Consider the following 24,111-nt stretch of genomic DNA (forward strand, 5'->3'; position numbering starts at 1 on the left):
TTTCGCATTTTTCTAATTTCGAATTTCATGAAAAATACAAAAAATGTTTTAGGATAAATTAGTTTCCACCTTTAGGATAAATTGCATTTTTTTTTTTAGGAAAATAAAAAATGTCATATGCATGCCATATAAAATTAGGTTCATGAAATGCATGTTATTTAGTTATCATGGTTAGGTCCATTTAGCTAGAAATTACTTGTCACTAGGTCATATTGCATTGCATTGCATAACTCTCATTAAATAAGTGAAGACAAACAAAAAATAAATTGCGTGTTAATTAGAAATCATATCTAGGGTTGATGATGTGAATTTTAATCTAACCATGCAAATGTTTTCGTTACTAAGGGGTAAGTTCCGTAATTTATTGATTGTTTTCTTGGGTGTTAAATTGGTGGTTTGCGCACCTGTATGATCACCTTAGGGAATAGATTTAAAATAAATTCAAACTGCTTGCAAAATCATTTTTGAAAATAAAAAGAAATGGTACCGAAAGGGCATTAGAGAAATCTAATGTAACTAAGTCCCCGTACCCAAAATCTCTAGTTCATAGGAGTAAAGTAAATCTCCCGTTACTTTACTTAGATGTCTAATCGACCTACCGTAAACCGATTAGTGGCGACTCCTAGATAAAATCCACTTGCATGTTAAAAAAACTGAATATAAGTCGCGAATTGGTATGGGCTTGGAGGAGCGCGAGTTAAGTTTAGGCTTAACAATTCATTAGCCAAATTTTAGGTGGTTCACCCGAAAAATTGGTCGCGACAGCTTGACGATTCCGCTGGGGACTTAGGTTAAAACACTTAGTAGACTTAGGCCAATTTTTCTTTTTTTCTTTTAAAAATGTTTTTGTTTGGCAACGAGGATACCAAATATGTCCCTAATATTTCTAAGGTGTTACATGTTCTTACAAATTGGGAGGTATAAGGGGAGTAGTGATTGCTAACCTTTGTTTTGCAGGGAGATGTAGAAATGTATAATTTATTTTCATGTTGAAGTGTTGCTTGATATAAAATGTTGTGCATGTCTTGCATTTACACTACACTTTTGCACACATAACTTGCCGTCGGACTTGGGCCGCACTAGAACACTTAGGATGGTATTGAGTTGGATAAGACTTTGACCGCGAGGCCGCGTAGTAGGCAACACTTAGGATGGTATTGAGTTGGATACGACTTTGACCGCGAGGCCGCGTAGTAGAGGTTGCCCAACTCAATCCCGAAAGTTTTTCTTGGTATCAAGAATGTTTACCTCTGCCCGCAAGGCTGCATTGCATTGGGGTATCCTTCTTGACTAAGCTGGAGTTAGGAGGACTATGCGAGGCTGCAACTAAGTCATCCCACCCTTTTAACTCCATTTTGCTAAGCCGTCTAGATAAAAATCGAGTCTCACACTTCATGCGTGTGTCTATGTGATTGACATCTCTTTCCAATAAAAGTAACCAAGTCCCCGTACCCAAAGTCTCTGGTTCGTAGGAGTAAAGTAAATCTCCTGCTACTTTACTTAGGTGTCTAATCGACCTACCGTAAACCATTTAGTGGCGACTCTTAAATAAAATCCACTTGCATGTTAAAAAAACTTGAATATAAGTCGCGAATTGGTATGGGCTTGGAATGAGCTCGAGTTAAATCTAGGCTTAACAATCCATTAGCCAAATTTTAGGTGGTTCACCCAAAAAATTAGTCGCGACATATAGCTTCAAGAAATGTGATGATAAGCTTGTTTCTTGCGTCAATAATGCTTTTGTTGAAACTTTCACACAAATTATTCAAGGAAGTGTTGCATATTGAGCTTGTTCTGAAGTGTGACTTGCTCCATTGTACCGGTCGCCTGTAGGACAATCGATCATAAGCTTTTTCATTAAATGCCTTAAGCTCTTCCATTACCAAGTTAAATCACATACCCCTGTTGCCATGGCAGCTTTCCAAATCAAAAGTTTAAGTTCCAATCCTTTGTGATGCAACCTGAAATTCTCATAAAGATGCCTCAAATAAAATCTATATTCTACTCCATGCATCAAATTTGCTAGTGGTTGCACCAATTCCTTTTGCTTATCACACAAGAAAGTCCAGTACTTTGAATTTGCAAGTTTTGTGATCCCCAAATCTTTTGCCGTCATACCAATAAACCAATGCCATATCTTGTATGTTTCTTGTCCCACGACTACCCATGCAAATAGATACATTTAATCATTTCCATCTAGGCCCACAATTGTTAGAAGTATTCCTTTGTAGCTTGACAATAAATGACGACTATCAAAACCTACAAAGCACGTACATCCTTCTCAAAAGCCCCTCCTTAATGCATCTAGACATATATAGACTCCTCTAAACTTGAATTTGTCTTCACATTGCTCACTCTTGATGACACAAGTGGATCTTGGGTTGGAATCAAGAAGTGCTTGACAATAACTTCTATAGGCCATTGCCCTAGAGAGCTTCAGAATATTCTTAGGCTCCATTGTCTTCTTCATCGAAGCACTTGGTCACATTGGATTATTTCTTAGCTGTTCACAATACTTGTTTGCTAGCCATTTAAAGCTTACTTGAGGAACATGTAGAGCTATATTACTTGTATGTATAGGGTTGAAGGTTTTGATTTGTAAAGTATTCTCCCTTTGCACTTTGGAAGCATATATGAGCCAATCACAACCGTTAGAACACATTGCCCTCAACCTATTTGGTGTATTCTTAGCAAACTTCACCAATCTCCCATTTTTTATGGGCATAATTTTTAACTGCTTCTCTAAATTCCTCAGTATTGCTAAAGAGCATCCCCAACTTGAAGGTAGGATTCTCCATATCCACCATAGCATTGAACTCGGGATGTGTATACTTAAATTGACTACCCTTTTTCAGAAAATCTACATTATCATATAATGTATCTATATATAAGTTGATGTCTCCAATGTCCGTATCCTTTTGCTTTGAACTACCTTCTATACAAAGTGTATTTCTTCTATATAACTCATCAAGATCAGTAATGGCAAATCCATCTTCTCCAACACCCTTAGCGCACCTACAGACGTGGCATAATTCACTTCTTCACATTCCTCATCTTTCGCAATGGAAGGAAAAAAAAAATGCTAATATGTTTTCGGAGCCTATATAAATTTAATATAATCACACCAACTTAAATATGTACATAGATAAACACAAGTTGCTATAACAACATATTAAAATATTTGGACCACAACAAATATTTGAGAAACATGGACCATGAACGCAAAAAAAAAAAAAAAAAAAAAAAGTGTAAATAATGGACCACAAAGAAATATTTGCATATGTTAACGAAAAAATATATGTAAAATAACAAAATGAAAACAGTAAATAACTGAGAAACATAGACCACGAACGACATATAGGCACCACAACTTATCACATCCTGGATAAGTCGACATGTTGGGTTCCACCACGTGCCATCTCCGCTGCATTAGAAAATGCACAATAAATAAAATTACTTATCGGAAGATAAGAAAATATTAGTTTTTTTTTCTTTCCTTCGCTATTATTTTTATTATCATTTTTATATATTTATATTTCATTTATTGAAAATTTCTAAAATTGACCCTTTATGTGTCGGAATTCCAAACTCACTTGTTGGAATTCCGAACTCTAGTGTTGAAGAGGGTCGGGAAATTTGACCAAATGTCGGATTTTCCGATACGTGTTGACTAAGTGTCGAAGAGTATTAAACATGTGTCAAAATGTCTAACACAACACGAAGGCTCCTAAAAAATGTCAGTACTTCATAATTTAAAACTAGTTTAGCATGAAAAAAAAAAAATGTGTGTGCGAATCATTTGATAAAAAATCGTGTTTAAAACTGAACAAATTCTTATGGCTTTGTGATAGGTTTCCTTGCTTCCTTTTTTTAAGAAGAAATATCAATTCTTTTGCACTTTCAAAATATTGATTGTCGAACGATATCTTTCTTATTTATTAGCTTTAAATGCTCGTTTTTCCTTACAATTTATTTAATTCTTCCTTGGTTGTTAATTATTACTTTAATGATTGTGTATTCACATGATTACCTCACATATTAGTAGATATGTTTAAGGTCAGTTCAAACTACCTAACAAATATCTTTTCAAATAAATAAAATTAGGTTCCGAAAAGACACTAGTTAATCAATTAGTGTAACCAAATCTTTGGCCCTAGATCTCTAATTACGTAGGAAGTGAGGTACGCCTTCATGTCTCACTTAGTTTCCAGTTTACCCCAATAGATTAATGGTGACTCTTCATTAGAAAATTCTTATAAAGTCAATTTGAATATCCAACATCGCACCAGATATGAGTTTGGGAGAACTCGCGTCTAAAACAAAGGCCGTAAGCTCGCCTTTTAGATAATAACCCTCAATCTATGTCTTTTTCCCTCCAGAAGGAAAAGGTAGGTTGGGATAGTCTTTCTCCTATTAACTGGTTTTCAATATCAAAAAATTACTTTTCTCTTCACCTTTGGCAATGAGCTAATAAGTGGAGAAGGAGAGCTAATAAGTGGAGAAGGAATGCTAATACCGTTGCTCCTACGCAGGGACTTTCCTTGTGGGGAAACGTTAAGCTAACTTCTTGTTGCGGCTAAATTCATTGGAAAGCGATGTCTTAGACTTTGATTATTATTATTATTTTTGGTTGGAAATATGGGTTCCTTTCATTTAGTGAAATGTCTGAGGATACATCATTTTTGCTTCAAAACATATTAACTCAAAACGACCTAAAGGTGGGAAAGAGATCTAGTTTGAAGGTAGGGCCTTTTTTCGTTGGGCCTTTATTATGGCCCTGTCCATAACTTTCGTTGGCCCATTTTTTAATGATAAAAAGTAACTTCCAATGGAATTTTGAATGATACAAAAATTCTAGTTGAATAAGAGAACAATATAATAATGCACGGAAGGCATTCCACAAGGCTCGAATCAAATGTACTCAAAATAACTTCTAATGTAACTTAGGATACAAAAATTTATAGTCTAATAAGAGAACAATATAATAATGCACATACCACCAGCCGTGATAACTTCGCTAGATGAGGCCCTGCTGATCCTCAGCCCAGAGGTGAGGGGTTCAAAACCTTGTCACCGGGAGTTTACGGCGCAGTTATCAGCTGCAAGTTAGTTCCTCCTATCCAAAAAAATATATATATATATATATATATATATATATATAAAATAATGCACGAAAGGCATCCTATAAAGGCCGAATCAAATGTACTCAAAAAAAAAAAATATATATATATATATATAATGCACGAAAGGCATTTCATAAAGGCCGAATCAAATATACTCAAAATAACTTTTGATGGAACTCGACCAATCACATCAAGGTCCGCAACTCAACCAATCCCAATAATGAATACATAATATATTCATCCGAACTTTAGAACCCGCGATTCCTGTTGGATTGCAGGCGCAAGCATTACCGTACCATTGATGAGTATCCAACCTATTTCTTTTTTTGGAGTGGCTCCAGTGACCCATCGGGAGGACATTAGCGTAAGCATGGTACCCGGCATATCCCGTCGGGAACGGCGCGAACGAAGCATCCGCATCGGGAAAAGCTAGGGACGGGAGAGGATCACTGGCGCCGATCCGATCTGCTGGATATTCCTCTCCCCCCCCGGGCCCGTCGAAAAGTCTCCGGCCACGTGAGACTTTCGAATCCCTGAGACGTGGCCCCGCGCCGCGGCTCGACGGGACGCCGCCACGTGGCCCTCTGGATGACGGGATTCGGGTACTCCTGACTCACGACAGCACGACATCGGAAGGAGGAAGGGGAGAAAAGCCAACGCGCCGCCTGTCGACTGGGATTTTCATGTACTTCGAGTTTGATTTTTCCTTTTCTTCCTCAATAATGAGTTGAGAGAAAAAAGAGACGGGATATTCAGTTTATCATTTTCGAGGTGCACCGAATCGGCGCGGGGCTGGGCGGCGGGGGTGGGTTTTGGGGTGGTTGAGTACGCACCACGGCGCACTCAAAGGCCACGGCCATGGTGATTCGCTGTCGTGCGCCGCCTGGCGGGTCTACAAGCAACGCCCCCTCCTCCTCCTCGACGTCGTCGTCGCGTCGCCTCCGTACGTAGCCGTTCTCCCTCGTCGCGACCTCTCCGGAGCCACCGCCGCCGTCGTCTCGACCTCCTCCTCGCCGCCGTTATCCGCTCTTCTCTCCCGCCTCGTTCTTCCGGTAATCCGTTTCGGCTGCGAACCTTGTCGTTTCGGTTCCTTCTCGTGTTTCGTGTTTCTGCGGTTGCCGTTTCATTGATTGGCGATGGATCGCGCGTGCGATTCGATCCGTTTCGTACTGAGAACTCTTGATCTTGCGACGAGTTTTCGTCGCTCGGATTCCGCGGTTCGGTTGCGGGTTGGTGTGTTTGAGTTTGGATTTAGGTAGTGAATTTGCTTGCTCTAGACAAATCACGTTTCGGCTTTCTTGAGATTTCGGAATATTTGTCCTCTTTTTTGGTGTGACGGTGATGCTATGATCCGGGATGCGATTGTGAAGTACTCGTCTGTTCATCGATGATGCTGCTTATTCGTTACCTACAGCTGAAATTGGCATGATCGTCGCTTTCGTCCAGTGGAACTGACTCTGTGGATGCTCTGTTTTTTCTTTGGTCACAGAGATGGATGCTGCAGCGACAGGGCCATATCCATTACACCGTCGCAAGACACTCCACCTGGTACGCGGCGTTGCCCTGTTTTGGGTTTCTCCGTGCGTGTGCAAAGGCAGATTCATAGGCGTTGAGAATTTTGGTTCTGACTTGACAATACATACAGGTTAGGCATGCACAGGGAATTCATAATGTGGCAAGAGAAAAGAACAACGACCCCCTTAAGTCATATGATTTCTTTGATGCTCAAGTCACCCCTCTCGGCTGGCAGCAGGTGGTCACTTTTTCTCATGGTCTGGCTGTGTTCAAATTATACATATATGTTCCGGGTGGAATTTCTCTTTCAAGATTGCATTTTATTGGTTTTCTCTTTAGGAATGGAGTTTCTCCCGTGGATTTGACAGCTGACTATTCTTGTTATAAGAACTTGATTACAAACCAGGCAGTCTTGGATAGAATTTTAATATAATAGATAGGGCAACAATGACCCGGCCAATTGGAGTTAGTGTGAAACTGAGAAGGCCTTGCTGTTCTTTTTCTTGTTATAATGCCTAGAAGTCTACATTTATGTATATAATTTTTTGAACTACAGGAGATCTATTAAAAAAAGTTCCAGGTACTTCTTCTTCTTCTTCTTCTTCTTTTAATGCAGTTTGATTGGACTGGTTTACTTTCTAATTATCTCTTTGATGCGGTGATAGGTGAGTAACTTGCGCAGGCATGTCCAAGCATGTGGACTTTCCAAGAAGATTGATCTTGTAATTACATCCCCTCTGTTGAGGTACTGTGATTTGCTTCAAATTTGTTTGTTGCCTTATCTTTTCTTGTGTTATTACAGATTGCATTGTCTTCAATTTGATTGATTATCAATTGCCGACTTTGATTGTTAAGGATGGAAATTGTTTTGCTACACATAGCTGCTTTACTCATTTAAGCCTTCATAAGTTCATAGAGCTTTGATATGAAGTCCTAGAAACTGGTTGCTAGAGGCGCCTGAGACATGAGGTCCTCTGTCATGAATGATTGCATTTGAACTTGCAATGAGACAACTTCATTTACAGCATAAGAGAACATGTTAAGTGAGATAAATTTAGGACGGTGTATCTTTTCTCATTTGATGGAGAATGTGCCAATGGGCAATGTATATAATCCATTTGTCAAGATAATTAAAATAAACCACGTCATTTGTTAATAGCTTAAACTTAGTATTAAATGGATGCATACTCAGTTCAACAAATATCTGGATGAGTTTTTGTTCCTTATATGTTGTGGGTTTTAATCATTCTTTTGTCCACGTGTTTCTGGCCCGCGTACTTTAAGTTGTTAACTTGTCATTCTACTAGCCTTTGCATGAGGGGCATGCTGTGGTACAAAATTTGGACTTGAAGTTTGTTAAGTGTTGTTTTTACACTATTTATGTGATCACTTGCAGAGCTATGCAAACAGCTGTTGGAGTTTTCAGTGGGGAAGGCTGTACAGATGGAATAGGTGCACCTCCTTTGATGGTTGATAATGCAGGGAATAGCGATCATCCTGCTATTCCAAGTCTGAATTGCCCACCATTTATTGCCATAGAACTTTGTCGAGAACGTTTGGTAAGTGAATGCTATTGGAATAAAAATTCATTCACATAATCCTGAATATTGATTTGTTTTTCAGAATCGGTGGAAGCATTTTGTGTGGACATTCCACCATAGTAACTTTTGTCTGTGGAAAATGTTGGCAGTTTTTATCTCTTCTTGTTCTAGCCATTTTTTAAATGGTTGCAGTTGAATTTGGAATGGGCTCCATGCACTTTACAGATTATATTGCATTCTATTCAGAGCTTACAATCTTTACTTTATTGACTCCTAATATGCACAAGTATCTGTATTGGACGAGAATTGCGAGACATGAGAAAAAGAATTTGCCTTTGTCCTTGGCCGGTGTGATATATTTGTGAACTTTGGAGAGGATATCATGCGGGAGTACAGCTGTCCATACCACTGGCTGTATAAGGGTCATACTTCAGAGTATTTGTTTCTCCTTGATTTGGGATTAAGGGATGCTTTCTTGTAGTTATCTTACTAGGTATGAAGGAAGTTCATGCTTTATTAGGAAGAGTGCTTATTGTTCTTTAGCAAATTGACTGATCTTGCTTCAGTTTAAATTTAGTTCTCAACCCAAGGACTTCGTATCTTGTTAAGGATGACCAAACATTACATATTTGTAGTTGGAAGTTGGATCAGTTTCTTCATGTTGCACAAGTTTCTCCTTTTAGCAGTTAGGACAGTGGATACCACGATACATCATTCAAGTTTTGCCAATTTTCATTTGTGCAGCTGAAATTCAGTTTACATTATGGCTATCATTATAGAAAATCATTTGATTGCTACTGCTCTCTTTGTATTTCATTTCAATTTCGATGAAAATGGATGTGTTAGCACAAGTAGATGACCTAACATGATGTGGCATGATGATAACCTCACACGGCGTACTGATTTTCACTCAAGCACCAAAATCCATAAGATTGGTCACAGATCTTGTACCATGGATCATGCTATCTTGTTGAAAAGTGTCCTATCTAGCTTGTCATGTCATGTATGTAATAAGTCAGATGTTCTGTCAAATTGAGTTTGCATATTAGCATAATATATTTTGTTCTATTGAAAATGGGACCAACTAGAAACGGAGATAATTGCATGACTTTGCAAAGTATAGTGGTAGTACCCCAAGCTGAATGATCTCTCTTATAATTAACCTCCATCTAAAGGTTATCGCAAGACAAAGATGAAGACATTTTTGCTACTAGTAATTGTTGAATTTCTCTCTTTCCTGGTGTTTTGTGGGTCATCTTGTATTGGTATTGAACATTCCTTGCAATGCTCCATGTTGCTAAAAATTTACGTTTTGGTCCATAGGGAGTTAATCCTTGTGACAAAAGACAAAGCATTAGCGAGTATCGGCCGCTCTTTCCTGCAATTGATTTTTCATTGGCAAGTGCTTCAATTCTTAAAAAAATTTATTGGGCATTTGCTTTGGAAGTCTCAACATTAGCTAATCTCAGTAATTTAACTTTGATTCACTTTTCTTTAGATTGAGAATGAAGATGACGTCTTGTGGATGCCTGATGTTAGAGAAAAGGATGAGGAAATTGCTGATCGAGGAATGAAGTTCTTGAGTTGGTACTTCATAACTTCCTGCTAAGTGCTTTAGAATATAAACTACAATGCAAAATGAACTTGCAACTTGTATGATCTTGGAAGAAAATAGCTGAAAAGCTATGTAAAAGGAAAAATTCTGAAATGAGCCATTCGATTCTGCATCTCAAGGTTTTGATTTATCTTCAGGTTGTGGACACGAGAAGAGAAGGAGATTGCAATTGTTACCCACAGTGCATTCTTGTTGCATACCCTCGAGGCCTTTGGAAATGATTGTCATTTATTGATCACAAACGAACCATGCAAGCAGTGAGTGTCTCCTAGTTCATATTTGGTTGATTGGTTCGAGTCAATGGTTTAATTAATCTAATTATGATTGGGAGTGCAGAAATGTTAGTGTTCTGACCGACTTGTTTCTATGTTATTGTTTTGAGAAATTATTTACATTAGGTCCCTCATAGTCTTCCTTCTGAATATATTTCTAATGAGTGAATGACATGAAATTAAGATTGTTCCTGAAAAAGCACTCTGAAGGTTTCATAATATGCTAAATTTTCCTACCTGTTTACACATTAGTGGTGACCACTGATTATCCACTGTAGATTGCGTTGCTTGATATCATACCACAACTGTTTGTTAAGCAGAAAAAAGTTGATTGTAGATGGGTGATGCCCATCAGTCAATAGGGAAGCTGGATCTCTATCTTCTCTACATATTATCTTTGGTTGTGGTAATGAAGTTCTGCACAATTAGTTTTTCCACCTATGCTGATTGTCAACAAAGTACCACCTTCAGTTCTTTTGGTCTTGCTTCATGTTCGCATTAAGTGATGTATTGATTTATAATCCAAGACAGATAATTGAGTTAATAGGAATTGATGAAGAAAAGATTTAGATAAAAATGCATCGGATTGTCCGTGTACATGGTATCATTAGGCTTTACACAGATATTTATCGCTTCACTAAAATGCCATAACATAGCTTTCTCTTTTTTTCTTATTGGAACTTTCCAAACCTATAACCTGTGTAGCAACAACCAGTACCAGTTCTAGTGGTGGTACTTCTAGCAGATTAGGCTGATGAAAATGATGATATAGTTGTGACCAATGAACCTGGTTGGTAAACTGCACATGCAATGGAGTTGATATGATGTGGCACTTTGTTTTTAGGAAGGTGGGACTTTTATGTCCCGGACTGAACATATTTTATCTGTTGTTGCAGGTTTGCAAACTGTGAACTCCGTTCAGTTGTCATCGTGGATAAAGGGTAAGCATGATATGCTCAAAGCATACTATTAGATATTTCTTGAAACATATACCCAGGTCCCTCCTTGATTCTGTTCGCTGGTTGCGGGATGACCTACTCAGATGCCTCAAAGACCCAACTATCCAGGGAAAATTCCTAATGGACTTGATCTTCCAAGTGATGTTGCCTAGGACAAGCACTAAGGAAGGTCTGTGGAGGACGCTTACCATTCAATGCACCGAATGGTCTAATTAGTCTCCCATACTCTTGATTCAATTAATGATTGAGGTGTGTGCAGCTTGACACATACTATGTTTGGTGGGGAAGCAGTTGCAGCACCACGCCATTGACTCTGAACTCGTAAATTCTGCTAGGTAGCTTCAAACTCCATCCTTTTGAAAATCAGGGAATATGAAGCCAGTGAAATTAGGTGCCAGTTCATTATAACTATAAAAGGACGCTGTATCATTTATCTTAGCGCAACTGAAGTTGAACTTCGCTTCATCTGGTTCTTTTCCTTGCACATGTTTATACCTGCTTTTAGCTTTAGTGTGTACTATTGCGGTACATGCAACATAGTAATTGACCAAGAAATATCTTTGCCATAGATACGTGGGTTTACATAATGCCTAGCCTAGAACTTAATTGACTGCTTTTAATTGATATGTTAACCTATTGTTTGACTAAGTATAAAACCAGACTATGTTTCATCTGTAATTATTCACCTTGACGGCAACAAAGTCAGTCATCTTTCCCTGTTGATCGAAGGTCTTCAATGGAATTGCTGTCCTTAATCGCGGGGTTTCCTTCTAATTCTGTTTTCTCCAAATACGCATTAAACTCCGAAGGTCGCCAGCATGAAAATTATCTTTTTGGAGAGATGTGTTTGATATCCACAAATTGCTTGTCAATAGTCTGACATGAGTAGAGATGGATAAAAAAGTTACGACAAAGTTGTGTTTTAAAAAGACGTGATCGTTGAGCAGACTTGAACGAGGCCCTAGGTTGGGCTGTTTTTGCCAAGACTTTCGGGTAGCAAAATCTTGTTGCGGGCATGGCCCAAGCTAGCTCGGGCCCAAATGATTCGGGCATTATCCAAACCCGTCCATTTATGTTCTTCAGGCCCATTTCAACACGGGAGGGTTTGAGCGTGCGCGCGGGTCACCAGACACGTGATCAAGTCCGAGCCCTAACCGAGAAGCCCCCGTCAATATGGAGCTTTCATGCTTGCAAAATCATATCGTAATGTGATTTTTGCAATGAATGAACCCAAATTGAAGTCCACCCGGTCCGAAAATGCAAGTATTGATACACGTGGAGAGGACGATGAAGTTAATCTGTATTGATAAACTTTTGCCCTTGATACCCAAAGCGTCATAATATAAGCGGACAACCGTTGCGCTTTATACACAAAGACTAAATTTATTTCGCAAAAAGTAAATGATTTGAAAAGTATTTTCCAAATAATAATCGCTCGAATTGCATAAAATAATTTATTAATAACAATTTATATCTAACGAAAATATCTCTTCAATTAATTTTTATAAGCTATACAAGTTATTGTTTTCAAAAAAAATATTTTTAGGATCATTTACTCCCCAGTGAAACAAACGGAGGCAAAAGTGTGATGATACATGTAGACCGTCGGGGATGAGGTCACTTAATTTGTGCTGTCGAACTTCTTTGCCCTCGACTCGATACGCAAAATGCCAATTAAATAATTTAAAAAGAAAAGTCAAACATGACTTGAAGCAGAAATGTAGACATAGGGAGCAAAGACCGGTCAAACATTACACCGCGATCCTCCCCAAAAGGAGAACGATTCCTTCCTTCCTTCCAAGACAAATACCAGGAAAAAAAAAAAAAAAAAAAGGCCACGAGATTAGCAGCGCACGTCATATCCTTTCCGTAACCCTCGTTTGCAACCCGCTAGTTCGCTTGCTCTCGTTGACTCGTGCGTCCTAAGCAGCTTAAACCGATCTTCCCCACCTCTCCAGGACCGTCCCCCTTTCCACTTTCCAAGATCGTCCTAACATTTTTATAGCTTCTTCTTCGGTGGAGGATTCGTAGAAGACACCCAACCAAGTTTACGCATTGTCTAGGGGAGGGACAAAATGAGGGCCAGTTTATTTCCAAGTTCATCATCGATCGCATCCAACCCAAAAAACCATACAAAGCACTGCATTGTCCAGCTAAGCAAATGGGAGTGAGTAGTTTCAAGTTCCGTCAGTTCCGAGTTCCATATAGATTTAACCTGAAATGTGGAACTTATATTTATTGGAACAAGTTTCAAATTTAGAACCTACCATACATATCCTAAAATTTAGAACCTACCCCATCACTAGTTTTGGGGTCACTTACAGGATCTATCCACATTTTACCTATGTTATTAATTGAACCTTTAATGACCACCACTTGTTACTACAATTCATTGGCTTAATCACGGAAAAAAAATATGAAATATTAATGAAGTAAAAATCTCAATCATAAAATAAAAACTCATACTATCAAATGCCACGAATATCACTGAATTACTTGGGAGACATAGACACAAATTTTATATAAAATAAAAAAAAAAAAAACACAAAAATTTGTTCCATATTCTAAATTCCAAGTTCTAGATTCCACAAATATAAAATTTGGAACCTACTTATCAAGATAGGTTTTCAATTTTTTAAACTTAAAAACTACTCTATATACCTTGAAACTAGGAATTGAATAGATCCCACAAGCCAGTTTTTAAGTTTTAGATTTTATTCTACGGCCATGCTTACCCCTACTAGCAAATGCCAGAGGATTTGCTCGATGCATTTCAAGTCATGCCGGGACATGGATGCAGTGACTTCCGAATGATTGGCGAAACAGCACATGGTCCTTCTCGTGCACCTTCAATTCTCACGATGTGCCAAGCTTCGCATGAGAGGGGAATTTTAAATCGGGGGTTTCGAAGTCAAAGCGAACGCTTTTCTGCCCCCTCGCTTCTCCCGTTCGTTTTGTCCGGCTTGACGTTGTCGTTTCGTGGGGGTTTGGCAAAATAGGGTGACAGTAAAATGCCGACGTTAGCACGTGCGCGTGCACTGTCAATCGCCATACGGCGCGCCGTCTCGGGCGGTTGAAGGGGCTTCGCGTGCAGCGGCGTCGCGTTCGCACGTGGAGTGCCAGCACAACACCCGTTTCCTGCGAGCGATACCGCCTCGCGGAAACACCGGTTTGGATCGAAAACGAATTATTCCATTTTTGTAATAGCATTCGTTCTTTCTAATTGTATAGTCAAAATTTACGCAAACGATATGATGAACATTGCTCATCCGCACCCATCCATGGGCAGCCGCGTTGATATTCATTCTTCCTTGTTTCGATGCGGTAGAGAGATCGAATCCTCACGTCGCTAGCGATTTAAGTGGGGGCCCTAGTGGCGGATTACTAGGCCAGCTTCCGATCTTGAATTGGCATAAGTCGACAAGGGCATGTTCCAATAGATTCTCAATTATAAAAAAAAAAAAAAAAAAAACATTGCTCATCCACGCTTTCAAGTGATTTTTGACTTCCAACACCATGATTTTTTTTTTTAAATCTTGTTCACTCAATCACGGTGTCACGTTTTTTCTTTATCTTTGATCACTATAATATTAAATAGGAAAAATTTATCTAAAAAGTCTTGGCTTATTGTATTACAACTAATTCAATCATAAATTTTTCAATTTGACCGCTTAATATAAATCTTTTGACGATTTAATAATGTAGATTATTAGCCGAAAATTGTTGATGTGAACATCAATCCAAAAAAAAAAAGAAAAAGGAAAGCAAAGGAATGGAAAAAAATTAAAAAATTATCAACATCAATGCCGATTATGTCACATGAGATGGCTGACATTTACATCAACAGTTTCTAATAAACATTAGCTGGAAGTACTAAATTTAAAAATCATGAAAATGTCTTGGCTAAATTGATCAAATTAAAAAGTTTAGAACTAAATTGATCACCATGCAATAGTTTAGAACTTCTCAAACAGGTTTAGAGCTTCTCAAACAATTATCCCCATTAAATGATTGGTGATATGCAGTCAAATCTTGATTTTCATTTTGTCATCAACCAATCTTACATATGTTAATGAATCTGACTTAATCGTGATTTTCTAAAATAATGTCAAGAACATTGTCTAGATTGAATGTGTTACTAATGAAGCTTTGTATGAGGGAATTACAAAAAAAGTTATAAATCTATTAAAATTGTATCAATTCAGTTTAAACCTTCTTCTTTTTTTGTGCCACTATACCCATTAAACAGTTATGATCGATTAGGGTTGACATGGATACTTTTTAATTATGTTATAATATTGTTTTGAATTTTCTTATTTCTTTTTACCTTCTTCTTCCTCCAGCTTTCCTCCAGCTGGTTGTCGGTCAAGATTGACCAAAGGCTAGGGTTGGGAAGGCCGACCTTGCCATCGCTATGTGAGGGCATGCCTCAACTAGCCTTGGTGAGGCCAACCCCCCGTTGGCCCTAGCCTTTGGCCGAACCGGCTAGAGGATGAAGGAAGGGAAGAAGGAAAGAAAAAGACAAAGAAAATAAATAAATTGAAAAGTATTATTAAAAATTATTTATGTTAGTATCGATCATGTGACGTCAACAATGATTGGTTAAAATTAGTTGAATGGACTGAATTGGCATACGTGCAGAAGATTTATAACTCAATTGGCAAAAAAAATGTTTAAGATTGAATTGAAATAATTGCAATAGGTTTATGATTTTTTTTTATATAATTTTCCGGGCTTTGTACAATTGTTGTCGCAAAATAATATGTAGAAGAGCTTTTAGAGTAAATGCGTCACAAGTTGAGCTTTACATACTATACGGATGAGTCCTATATTTCTTGGAAAATAAAGGTATTGTCCTTAATACATTATTAAAGAAAGGTTCCTGCTCTATCTCCATATTAAGTTAATGAAGTTGGCCAAGGAATGTAATGATATAAGTAACGACATTTGACTTGAATATTAAAGTGTTAACTAACCCCCAGTTGGATACAAAACTCACCAACTCTCCACATGGATCCTCCCCCTATCATGAGATTGACACTTAGTAGATCAATCATGTTTTAAATATCAAAGATTACAAGGTTAATTTTTCCACACCAATAAGACTAATGTCCCCTTTCGAGAGGGAGAGAGAGAATAGAATATTATATGTCCTATCATCGATCCTTGTGGCACAACTTGACAATCTGCTACGTTGGCTTGTGCAGCCACATGCGCGTAGGTGAGGAGAGATGGTGCGATTTGAATTTCAGAAGTTATGTGCGTCCATGTGCCTTCGGTTATGTCGCTCCATGCGATCGGGTCGTACCCAAGTGATGGGGATCCTCCATGATTCCGTGAACTCCATGCTTTCTCACGCTGACCACGTATTAAATTGCGGCTTTGAATAGATGGATTGGACAATGCTTCCACAATGCCACGGTGCATGACTTATCCTTATCTTGTTGCAAACATTACTTGCATTAAAGAAAAGGGAATGGTCGTTTTAAGATTGCCGACTTCAAGCATTCTAGAGGGTGTTTTGAGGGTTCAAGGGGTGAACTTGCGTCGCTCAACATCCTGATTTTAAGAAGAGGTGACTTTCATAGTATAACACTTGATTACACACGACATGTAACTCTTATAGAGTGCAAATATCAATCCACATATTTAATGTGCATAATGGCATTCGATCACACATCTCATAGTCCATATCATAGATGAGGAATACATATTGTCATATACCTATACCATAAGCATACAAAAACTAGAAAGAGTGTCAATGACTTAGACCGATAATCTATAAACTTGATAAATTGACACTTCAACAATTGCAATCTTCATTTTCTTCTTATCTATCTCTTATATCATCTTATCGCTCTCCCTCTCCTCCTTCACCCTTGGTCCCTCCCTAACCTTTATTTCTCAATTTTATCTACTCAATCGGATCCACCAAATATAGTTATGGGCCTTCAACATGAAAATTACTAAAAAAATCCTAAATTTGTTATATAGATGCTAATTTGGTCCTAAAACTTTTCAATTTGACCACTAAGTTATGGCCTTCAACATAAGGTTAGTCATTCAGGCATTAATTGTAAAGTGTGTGAGTCGAATTCTTTGTTTAGGCTCTTTCTTCATAAGTTGTTTAGCCCAAAAAATAAGAGAGGAAGAAATGAAAAAAAAATGAAACTCATTCTTTATTGCACTAGCAATTTTGTCGTGATCCATCCAACAATTGAGAATGAGTAGCATTTGAGTCATTTTCACTCGACGGTTGACAGTTAATTTCTTTAATTAGATGGTCTAGATCTCGGAGGATTCTATAAAATCGCAAAATTCCTTCGAGTTCTCTTTCCCCTTCGCATTGCTTTATTGACTTCAATGCATCCCATATTATTGAATAGGAGCAAAGTCAAAGAAGATGGCCAAGGTGCATTTAGATAAACTAAAAGAAAGAGCACAAAAAATTTATCAAAATTCACCCACTCCAAGCAAAGAGCATTCTCTCCATCGTCCTCCCCACTAGACCCTTGTGGACTAGAAACGGCAAGAACTCACATCACCTCCATTGTTCCGCCCCCGCCGCAAGACCACTCCGGAGCACGACGGCGAGGGGGAGGGGACGAAGGACCACGTCGGCCGGGCCCGGTGTTTCCCGGCGGATCCGGTCTTTCTTCGGACGAGGGCAGTTGGGTCTTTTCGCCTTCAGCAAAAGAGTTCGAGTAGATTCTTGGGAAACAATCCTTTTTCTTAAAAAAATGAGACCATGATTGATGACGACACGATCCGATTCCAACTGTCACCGAACTTTTCTACCCCGTCGGTCAAACCCCACTTCGCCTTCAAAAGAAGTACCCGAACCTTCGCTCCCGCTCCCCACAGCACAGCACCGCGCCAGCCCGCTCCCGGCCCCACCCCCAAAAAATTCCCCCAAAAAGCGCACTAAATAAAATTTTAAAAAGGAAATTAAAAAAAGTATATAATTACAAAAAAATTATAAAATCCACTTTTCCTCCCGCTCTCCGCAAACTCAACGCCATGCCTCTTCCTCCATCATCGCCCTAGTTTCTCCACTTCCGCCGCTCCCCGCCGCGCCCCACCAAGGACCCTCGATCGGAGATCCCGCCATGGACGCCCACGCGCCGCCGCCCCCTCCTGCCCGGGCTCCCTCGACTCCTCCCCTCGCTCCCGCGAGATCGACCTCGACCCCGGCCTCTCCTTCGACGAGCCCCCCGCCGCCGCCAAGGTCAAGCTCCTCTGCAGCTACGGCGGCAGGATCCAGCCCCGCCCCCACGACCACCACCTCGCCTACGCCGGCGGCGACACCAAGCTCCTCTCCGTCGACCGCTCCGTCCGCTTCCCCGCCCTCGTCGCCAAGCTCGCCTCCCTCACCGGCGCGCCCGAGTTCTGCCTCAAGTACCAGCTCCCCGGGGAGGACCTCGACGCGCTCGTCTCCGTGGTCAACGAAGAGGACCTGGAGCACATGCTGCTCGAGCACGACCGGCTGTGCTGCGCCTCCGCGAAGCCCGCGAGGCTGAGGCTCTTCCTCTTCGCGCCGCAGAGCTCCAGGTCTCTGAGCTCGGGCTCCGGCGACCCGAAGTCGGAGCGCCACTGGCTCGGGGACGCGTTGGACTCGGCGCATGCGGTGAATTTCGAGGCAGCGAACCCGGATTATCTGTTCGGCTTCGACAAGGGTTTCTCGGTGGCGCCGCCTCTGCCGCCGGTGAATTTGCAGGATTTTGTGCATGTGCCGGTCGTGGCCGAGTATGGGTTGGAGGATCGGCGCGTCACTGGGGAGCAGGTTCCGCCGGCGGCGACGGCGGCCGAAATTCAGCAACAGATTCAGGCGTTGGAGAGAGCGCAAATTTCCGATCAGCAACAAGAGGCCGTTACAAATGCATGTGGCGACGGAGTCAATCCTGGCGTTGGCACCGGTGAGTACCTTGCTGCTCCGGTAAAACCAGAGAAACTGGCGACTCCGGCACCGGCTGCGGCTCAGGTGGGCGCGCCGGTGCAAATACCGGCGGCGGCGGCGCCGTACTTGCCGGAGCGGCCCGTGACGGGCGGAGGTTTGCCATTAATGGTGAACGGGGGCCAACCAGCGTACTACATTCCCGCTCCGGGCGGTGGTGGCTACCTCACCGCCGTTCAACCGGTCACCGGACCGATAGGTCAGGGCTACTATGGAGTGCAGAGGATGGGGCCAGAGCTTTACCGGGAACAGGCGCTTTATAATGCGGTCCCACATCAGCAAGCCAAGGTCGGTGCTTATGGTGAGGGGATTCAGCTGATGCAGCAGCCCGTCACGATGGCCGACGCCGGTTTCCAGCAGGTGGTTTACTATACGACAGCCGGAGGGATGGTCCCGGCTTATCAAGCGGCGGCGACGGCGTCGACTGTCAACGGGATGCAAAGTGGCGGCGCGTTGACTCAGGATGGTAAAGTTGTTGGTCAGATACCACAAACGACTGCGGTGTGAGTTCAAAAGTCGAAATATGGTCTTGCTTGTCAAAGTTTCTTGATTTTTTAATTCGATTGTGGGGGAACATGCGGTTGGTTTTGTCCAGAATGTGCATCCTGTTCGTTCTTTTTCTGTTTCTTACTGTGTAGTGTGCGTTGGGTTCTTGTTTGTTCATGTACATGCTTTTGCTTTGTCAATTAATAGGATTAATGTGGCAAGTTGTTTTGTTGGTAATTATCTTCCGCTAGATAAGAGTAATTCATGAGATATGTGAGTTCTTGAAATGACCAATAGCAGCTGTTCGGAGGTTCCGATAAAAAATGAGCAAAGAAGTTTTGAACTCAATTCGGGCAATGAAACATGAATTGCAAGTTGGATTTTTGAGGATTGAAAGTTTAATAAAGCTTCTGAATATTTCTAAGGCTGATTGATTATGCCCAAGATGCTGCAAGCTTGATTTTGATCTTGGTTGACTGGATCCTCTTATTTCTGAGACTCCTCTTTCTGGTTTTGAATGGCTGAAGCATGTGATATCATTCATGGTAGTTTGACATTTTTTCTAGCATCCAAGAAAAAAAATAAAATGCTAAGTAGTTTTGCTTGCTTCTGCTATGTCTTCTAGCTAGGACTGTGAAGCTTGAAGACTCTGTTTTTACACATTACTGAATTGTACGGATAAACCGTCATGACGGCCCTTGGAAACACCCTTTCCCTCACAACTAGTTGTAAGTCGTAAGATGGTTTTTGGACCATTTTATTTGTGCATGCATCCATCATTCAATCTCTGTTGTGCCTGATCTGAAAAAAACGGTTTGGTGGTCTTGACATAGATGCTTCTGCGGAAATTATTGTGTCAGATTTCTGATGGTAGTATGCCTAGAATTGGTCGCTGGACTTTGCTGTTGCGGTGCATGTTCACAAACATGAATCCCCTTCTTTTAGGCTATATGCTCACTACGTTCTTTCAAAAAATTCTTGCACATATGAATTGCAGCCCTAATTTCCAGTTTGCCGTCTTTGATGATTATTTTCATTGGCGCAACTCTTTTCCTGTGCCGTGCTCACTAGGATCATGGGTTGATCGCTAGGACTTGAGGGCAGATGGTAGTACAACTCCAGCTCATTAAATAGGTGAATCGGTTTACTATATATCTCCTACTTGCACTTGGCTAAGGACTCAGTCCGTCCATAATAGATGAGCATTCCTCTCTAGCGGCCAAAAGAAATTGAGGCGCAGAAACTGAGGCTCTCTTCTGGTCAGGCCTGAACTTCAACATGCAAACTCAACTGCAGTTATAACGTCTGCAGTATAGCTAGTTAGAATTCACCAACGGACGAAGTGACTAAACGTTCGGAAATCTCGGAACTTAACCTGTAAGTAGACACTATCTTCTATATAGTGTTTCGGCCTCCAGTCTTCTCAGATGCGGTCACATGGTACTTGATTTCTGGCATTGGGAACATTGTCAAAGATCGTCGGATATGTCTAAAGCCTTCCAAATAGAAAAGTGACATAGATAATTTTATGGATTACGGACCTGAAGATGATGTTTGATTGGGTTGATACGATTGCCAAAGATATTCAGATATATCGAGGCCTTCTAAATGAAACACTGGAGCATAAAGTGGAGAAAGGGTAAAAAGATGATCATGTTTGGCGCCGGAGTATTATACATCTTTATGTAGTCTAAACGTGGGATTTTAGTGCAGCTGAATGACACCTACAAAAAGCTGAATGAGATGAGGAGCACAATGTCGTTAAAGCCGTGAAAAGGAACAGGGCTTAACTCTCGTTGAACGTTCCAGCAATGTCATCACTTGAACTATTCTGGAACAGTTGGTCTTGTTGTCCTCAATTTTAGCCGCTGTAAATTTAAGAAATTCATCCTGCTCTGCATTAGCATTCCAGGCATTTGACGTGATGCACGAAAGGCAGGACAATTGCGACTGGCGGTTGTTCGTTTTTAAGAATGAGATGTTCCGGATTTGATTTGCCTATTATATCCCACTATCGACTGAATCGTGGGTTTGGGTCCGATTACACGTTGACCCTGCATTTCGAGCGGCTTTCATTGTAACAAGGTTGCCGAGTGCTTAAGATCCAAGGATCCAGTCTCGTGGCCATGATGGCTTAAGGACCCGTATCGACGATTTTTACGATTGATCGAGTTTTCATGATCGATCAGGTATTACTTCGTGGGCTGCTCTTTAAGTTTGTCATATCTAAGAAAGGACAGTGCTTCGAATAGGAATCAAGAAACCCGCAAAATGGTCGGAAAATGAACATGTGCGACAAGTAACTGCTAAATCCCTGTGCACTAAAGTGACTTCAAGTGACTGGTAGATTCAAGGGATTCTAAATAAGTGCCTAAATAGCCCACATTTTTTCAAAAGATGATCCAAAGTAGACTTTATTTGAAGTAAACGGACTTTCGAACAAAGGCTTTATATCTCCAACTTGCTAAATATTTTGACCAATCAATTTCTTTCTCTTCCCCATCCATCATCTTCTGCAGAGTGGCCAAAACAACGCCTTAGTGACCATAACCATGTGTAAGAACAACCAGCCCGAGTATAGCAGCGATACTGGTGGTGCTGATCGTGGGTGAAGGTTGCGATGCCAAGACCATCACAGTCGCAGGTGAGGCCGCCTTGCCTGGGTTTGGGTGAGGCCAGCCTCCTCAGCTGAGGGCGAGGCACCGCGACCATCGCTGGCCATAGATAAAAGGAAAAAGGAAAAGAAGGAAAAGAGAAGACTTGGCCATGGCGTGGCCGATGCTGCATGGTGAGCAGCCTCTGATGAGGTAGCACAAAAAATGTCGGTGGAGATCCAGGACCCGGCGCTGCATAGGCGGTTGTTTTTCTTACCGCCAAACGTGTGTGGTTCGGTTCTTGTCATTTGCTTCTTCGGTTAAGATTAAAAGCTGGATATGTGTTCATCTTGTATTTGAGGTTGCTTTTGAGGTCGGGTTGAACTGAAGGAGACAACGAATCGATGCTGCTGCTGCTGCTTTTCTTTTCATCCCTTTTCTCTTTGAGCGAAGAAAAAGCAATACAATTTGATAAGTGAAGCCTAGCTCCTTTTAATTTTGGCTTGTGTCCACGTTGTGGACAGATTATGATAGTAAAGTTTGATTCAAAATTGATAGTTAGTCTTTGTGATTTTTTGGATAAAAATGTTCTTAGCTAGTCATAATTACTCCATATTCTTATTTGAAATAATATTTTTAATTATTTTTTTAAAAAAAATGAGGATACTTCAATTTCTTATTTAAAATTTTCTCTAGATTCAATTAAGAACATTAACTTTTTCATTTGGATGCAAACTTTTGAATAAGCGAATCTCGCGTATTAGACTGAAGAACGGCTCTCTCGTGCCCTCGGCATCTCATGTGTAAACTTTTTCTATATGCTGCCTTTTGGTCGATCCATTCACCTCAAGTTCAAACGGTCGACCCCCACTAAAAGAAAAAAGAAGATTACCAAGAAAGAGAAAGGAAGGAAGAAAACCCCAGAAGAAGAGATTAGCATCAAGAGTGGACAAACAACGAGCACTTTCGTCTCGTACTATGAGAGCACCCCTTTTCCGAGCATAATTCCAATGTGGGCTCGGACCTGCGGTGGGCAGTATCGCCCCGAAAGGGGGCGGTCTCTTCGCATTCTTTCTTTAGATTAAGGGAAAGAACCGAAAAGCCGTAGCTCTCGACTTTTTATGCACGCCCCCACTAGGGCCCTTTTTTACGGCCTTCGGAAACGGCTTTTAATGCTTTTCTTTGTCCATTTATGGAATTAAAAAGGACGAGAGTGTGGAGCCAAATCAAAATCAGGATTGGCAACAAACGCACGCAAGCCCCAGCCTGGGCTTCCGTGCTGAGAAATCATTTTTTGACAGCTAATGAAAAGTAAAGCTGCTCTAATGATGCGGTTCAGCTCTGTCCCTTCCTTCCACTAGGCCTCCTAAAGTATCTTATTGGTTGGTCATGAAGGGCACAGAGCGAGTCTGGAATATGATAAATGATATGATTAAGGACGAACTTTCTTGGCAAGGTGGGTTGGCTCAACCGGTAACAGTCGAACACTCTATATATTATGTCTAAATTCTAATCTGTCTGCCAGCCGTCTCTTTTGATAGACGATATGCAAATCTACTACAAGACCTTCTAAGCCTGTGATATGCCTGGTCTTGATATGAGATAACTTTTTATCCTCCTAAATTTTTTTATACCAAAAGAAAAAAGGTCAAAACTAAGCAAATTTTGATGAGCTACACATTCCAACGCTAATATTGGTGCTCACTATAAGCCAAATACCAACGATGAAATCATGGAAGCTAATGATAAAATGACTAAATGACGATCGGTGTAGGAGTTAGAAAAATGAAAATGTTGTGCGATTAAACCGATTCGTGTTAGCTATGTCTCATCCTATAAACATGTTATATTAACGTTGCACCCATTGGAGTTTTGGACTATGAATTGTAGTGTGAGTTTAAAAGAAAGGGGCAGATTTCAAAAACATTGTTAAGGTTACATTTCTTTTAGACGGTATGCTCAATTATAAATATCTATTAAGCCATTTCTCTCTACTATGAATATCTAGATTTTCAAAATTTAAAAAGGGTTGCACACATCTTTGGGTAGTAG

At 40.6% G+C, this 24,111-nt stretch overlaps 2 protein-coding genes across 4 annotated transcripts; both read left to right on the plus strand.

Moving 5' to 3' along the window:
- Window positions 1-5,907: 5,907 nt before the first annotated feature.
- On the plus strand, window positions 5,908-11,593 carry LOC104448051 (phosphoglycerate mutase-like protein 1). 3 transcript variants are annotated; one of them, XM_039315979.1, is made up of 11 exons: window positions 5,908-6,175; window positions 6,613-6,671; window positions 6,769-6,876; window positions 7,304-7,383; window positions 8,035-8,197; window positions 9,503-9,577; window positions 9,678-9,766; window positions 9,932-10,051; window positions 10,963-11,007; window positions 11,109-11,194; window positions 11,285-11,593. In XM_039315979.1, the coding sequence occupies exons 2-11, from the start codon at window positions 6,615-6,617 to the stop codon at window positions 11,287-11,289; spliced, it is 828 nt and encodes a 275-aa protein (XP_039171913.1). In that variant the 5' UTR covers window positions 5,908-6,175; window positions 6,613-6,614; the 3' UTR covers window positions 11,290-11,593. The 3 variants fall into 3 exon arrangements, with proteins under 3 accessions (XP_039171913.1, XP_010060132.2, XP_010060131.2); XM_010061829.3 differs by having other exon boundaries at window positions 5,909-6,175; window positions 11,109-11,593; XM_010061830.3 differs by lacking the exon at window positions 9,503-9,577 and having other exon boundaries at window positions 11,109-11,593.
- Window positions 11,594-17,062: 5,469 nt separating this feature from the next.
- LOC104451228 lies at window positions 17,063-19,486 on the plus strand. Its single transcript, XM_010065942.2, has 2 exons — window positions 17,063-17,079; window positions 18,073-19,486. Exons 1-2 carry the CDS (start codon window positions 17,063-17,065, stop codon window positions 19,484-19,486), a joined length of 1,431 nt encoding a protein of 476 aa, XP_010064244.2.
- The last annotated feature ends 4,625 nt before the right edge of the window (window positions 19,487-24,111 follow it).

This window comes from Eucalyptus grandis, chromosome 6 (assembly GCF_016545825.1).
Source record: "Eucalyptus grandis isolate ANBG69807.140 chromosome 6, ASM1654582v1, whole genome shotgun sequence".
In the NCBI taxonomy this organism is placed as follows: Eukaryota; Viridiplantae; Streptophyta; class Magnoliopsida; order Myrtales; family Myrtaceae; genus Eucalyptus; species Eucalyptus grandis.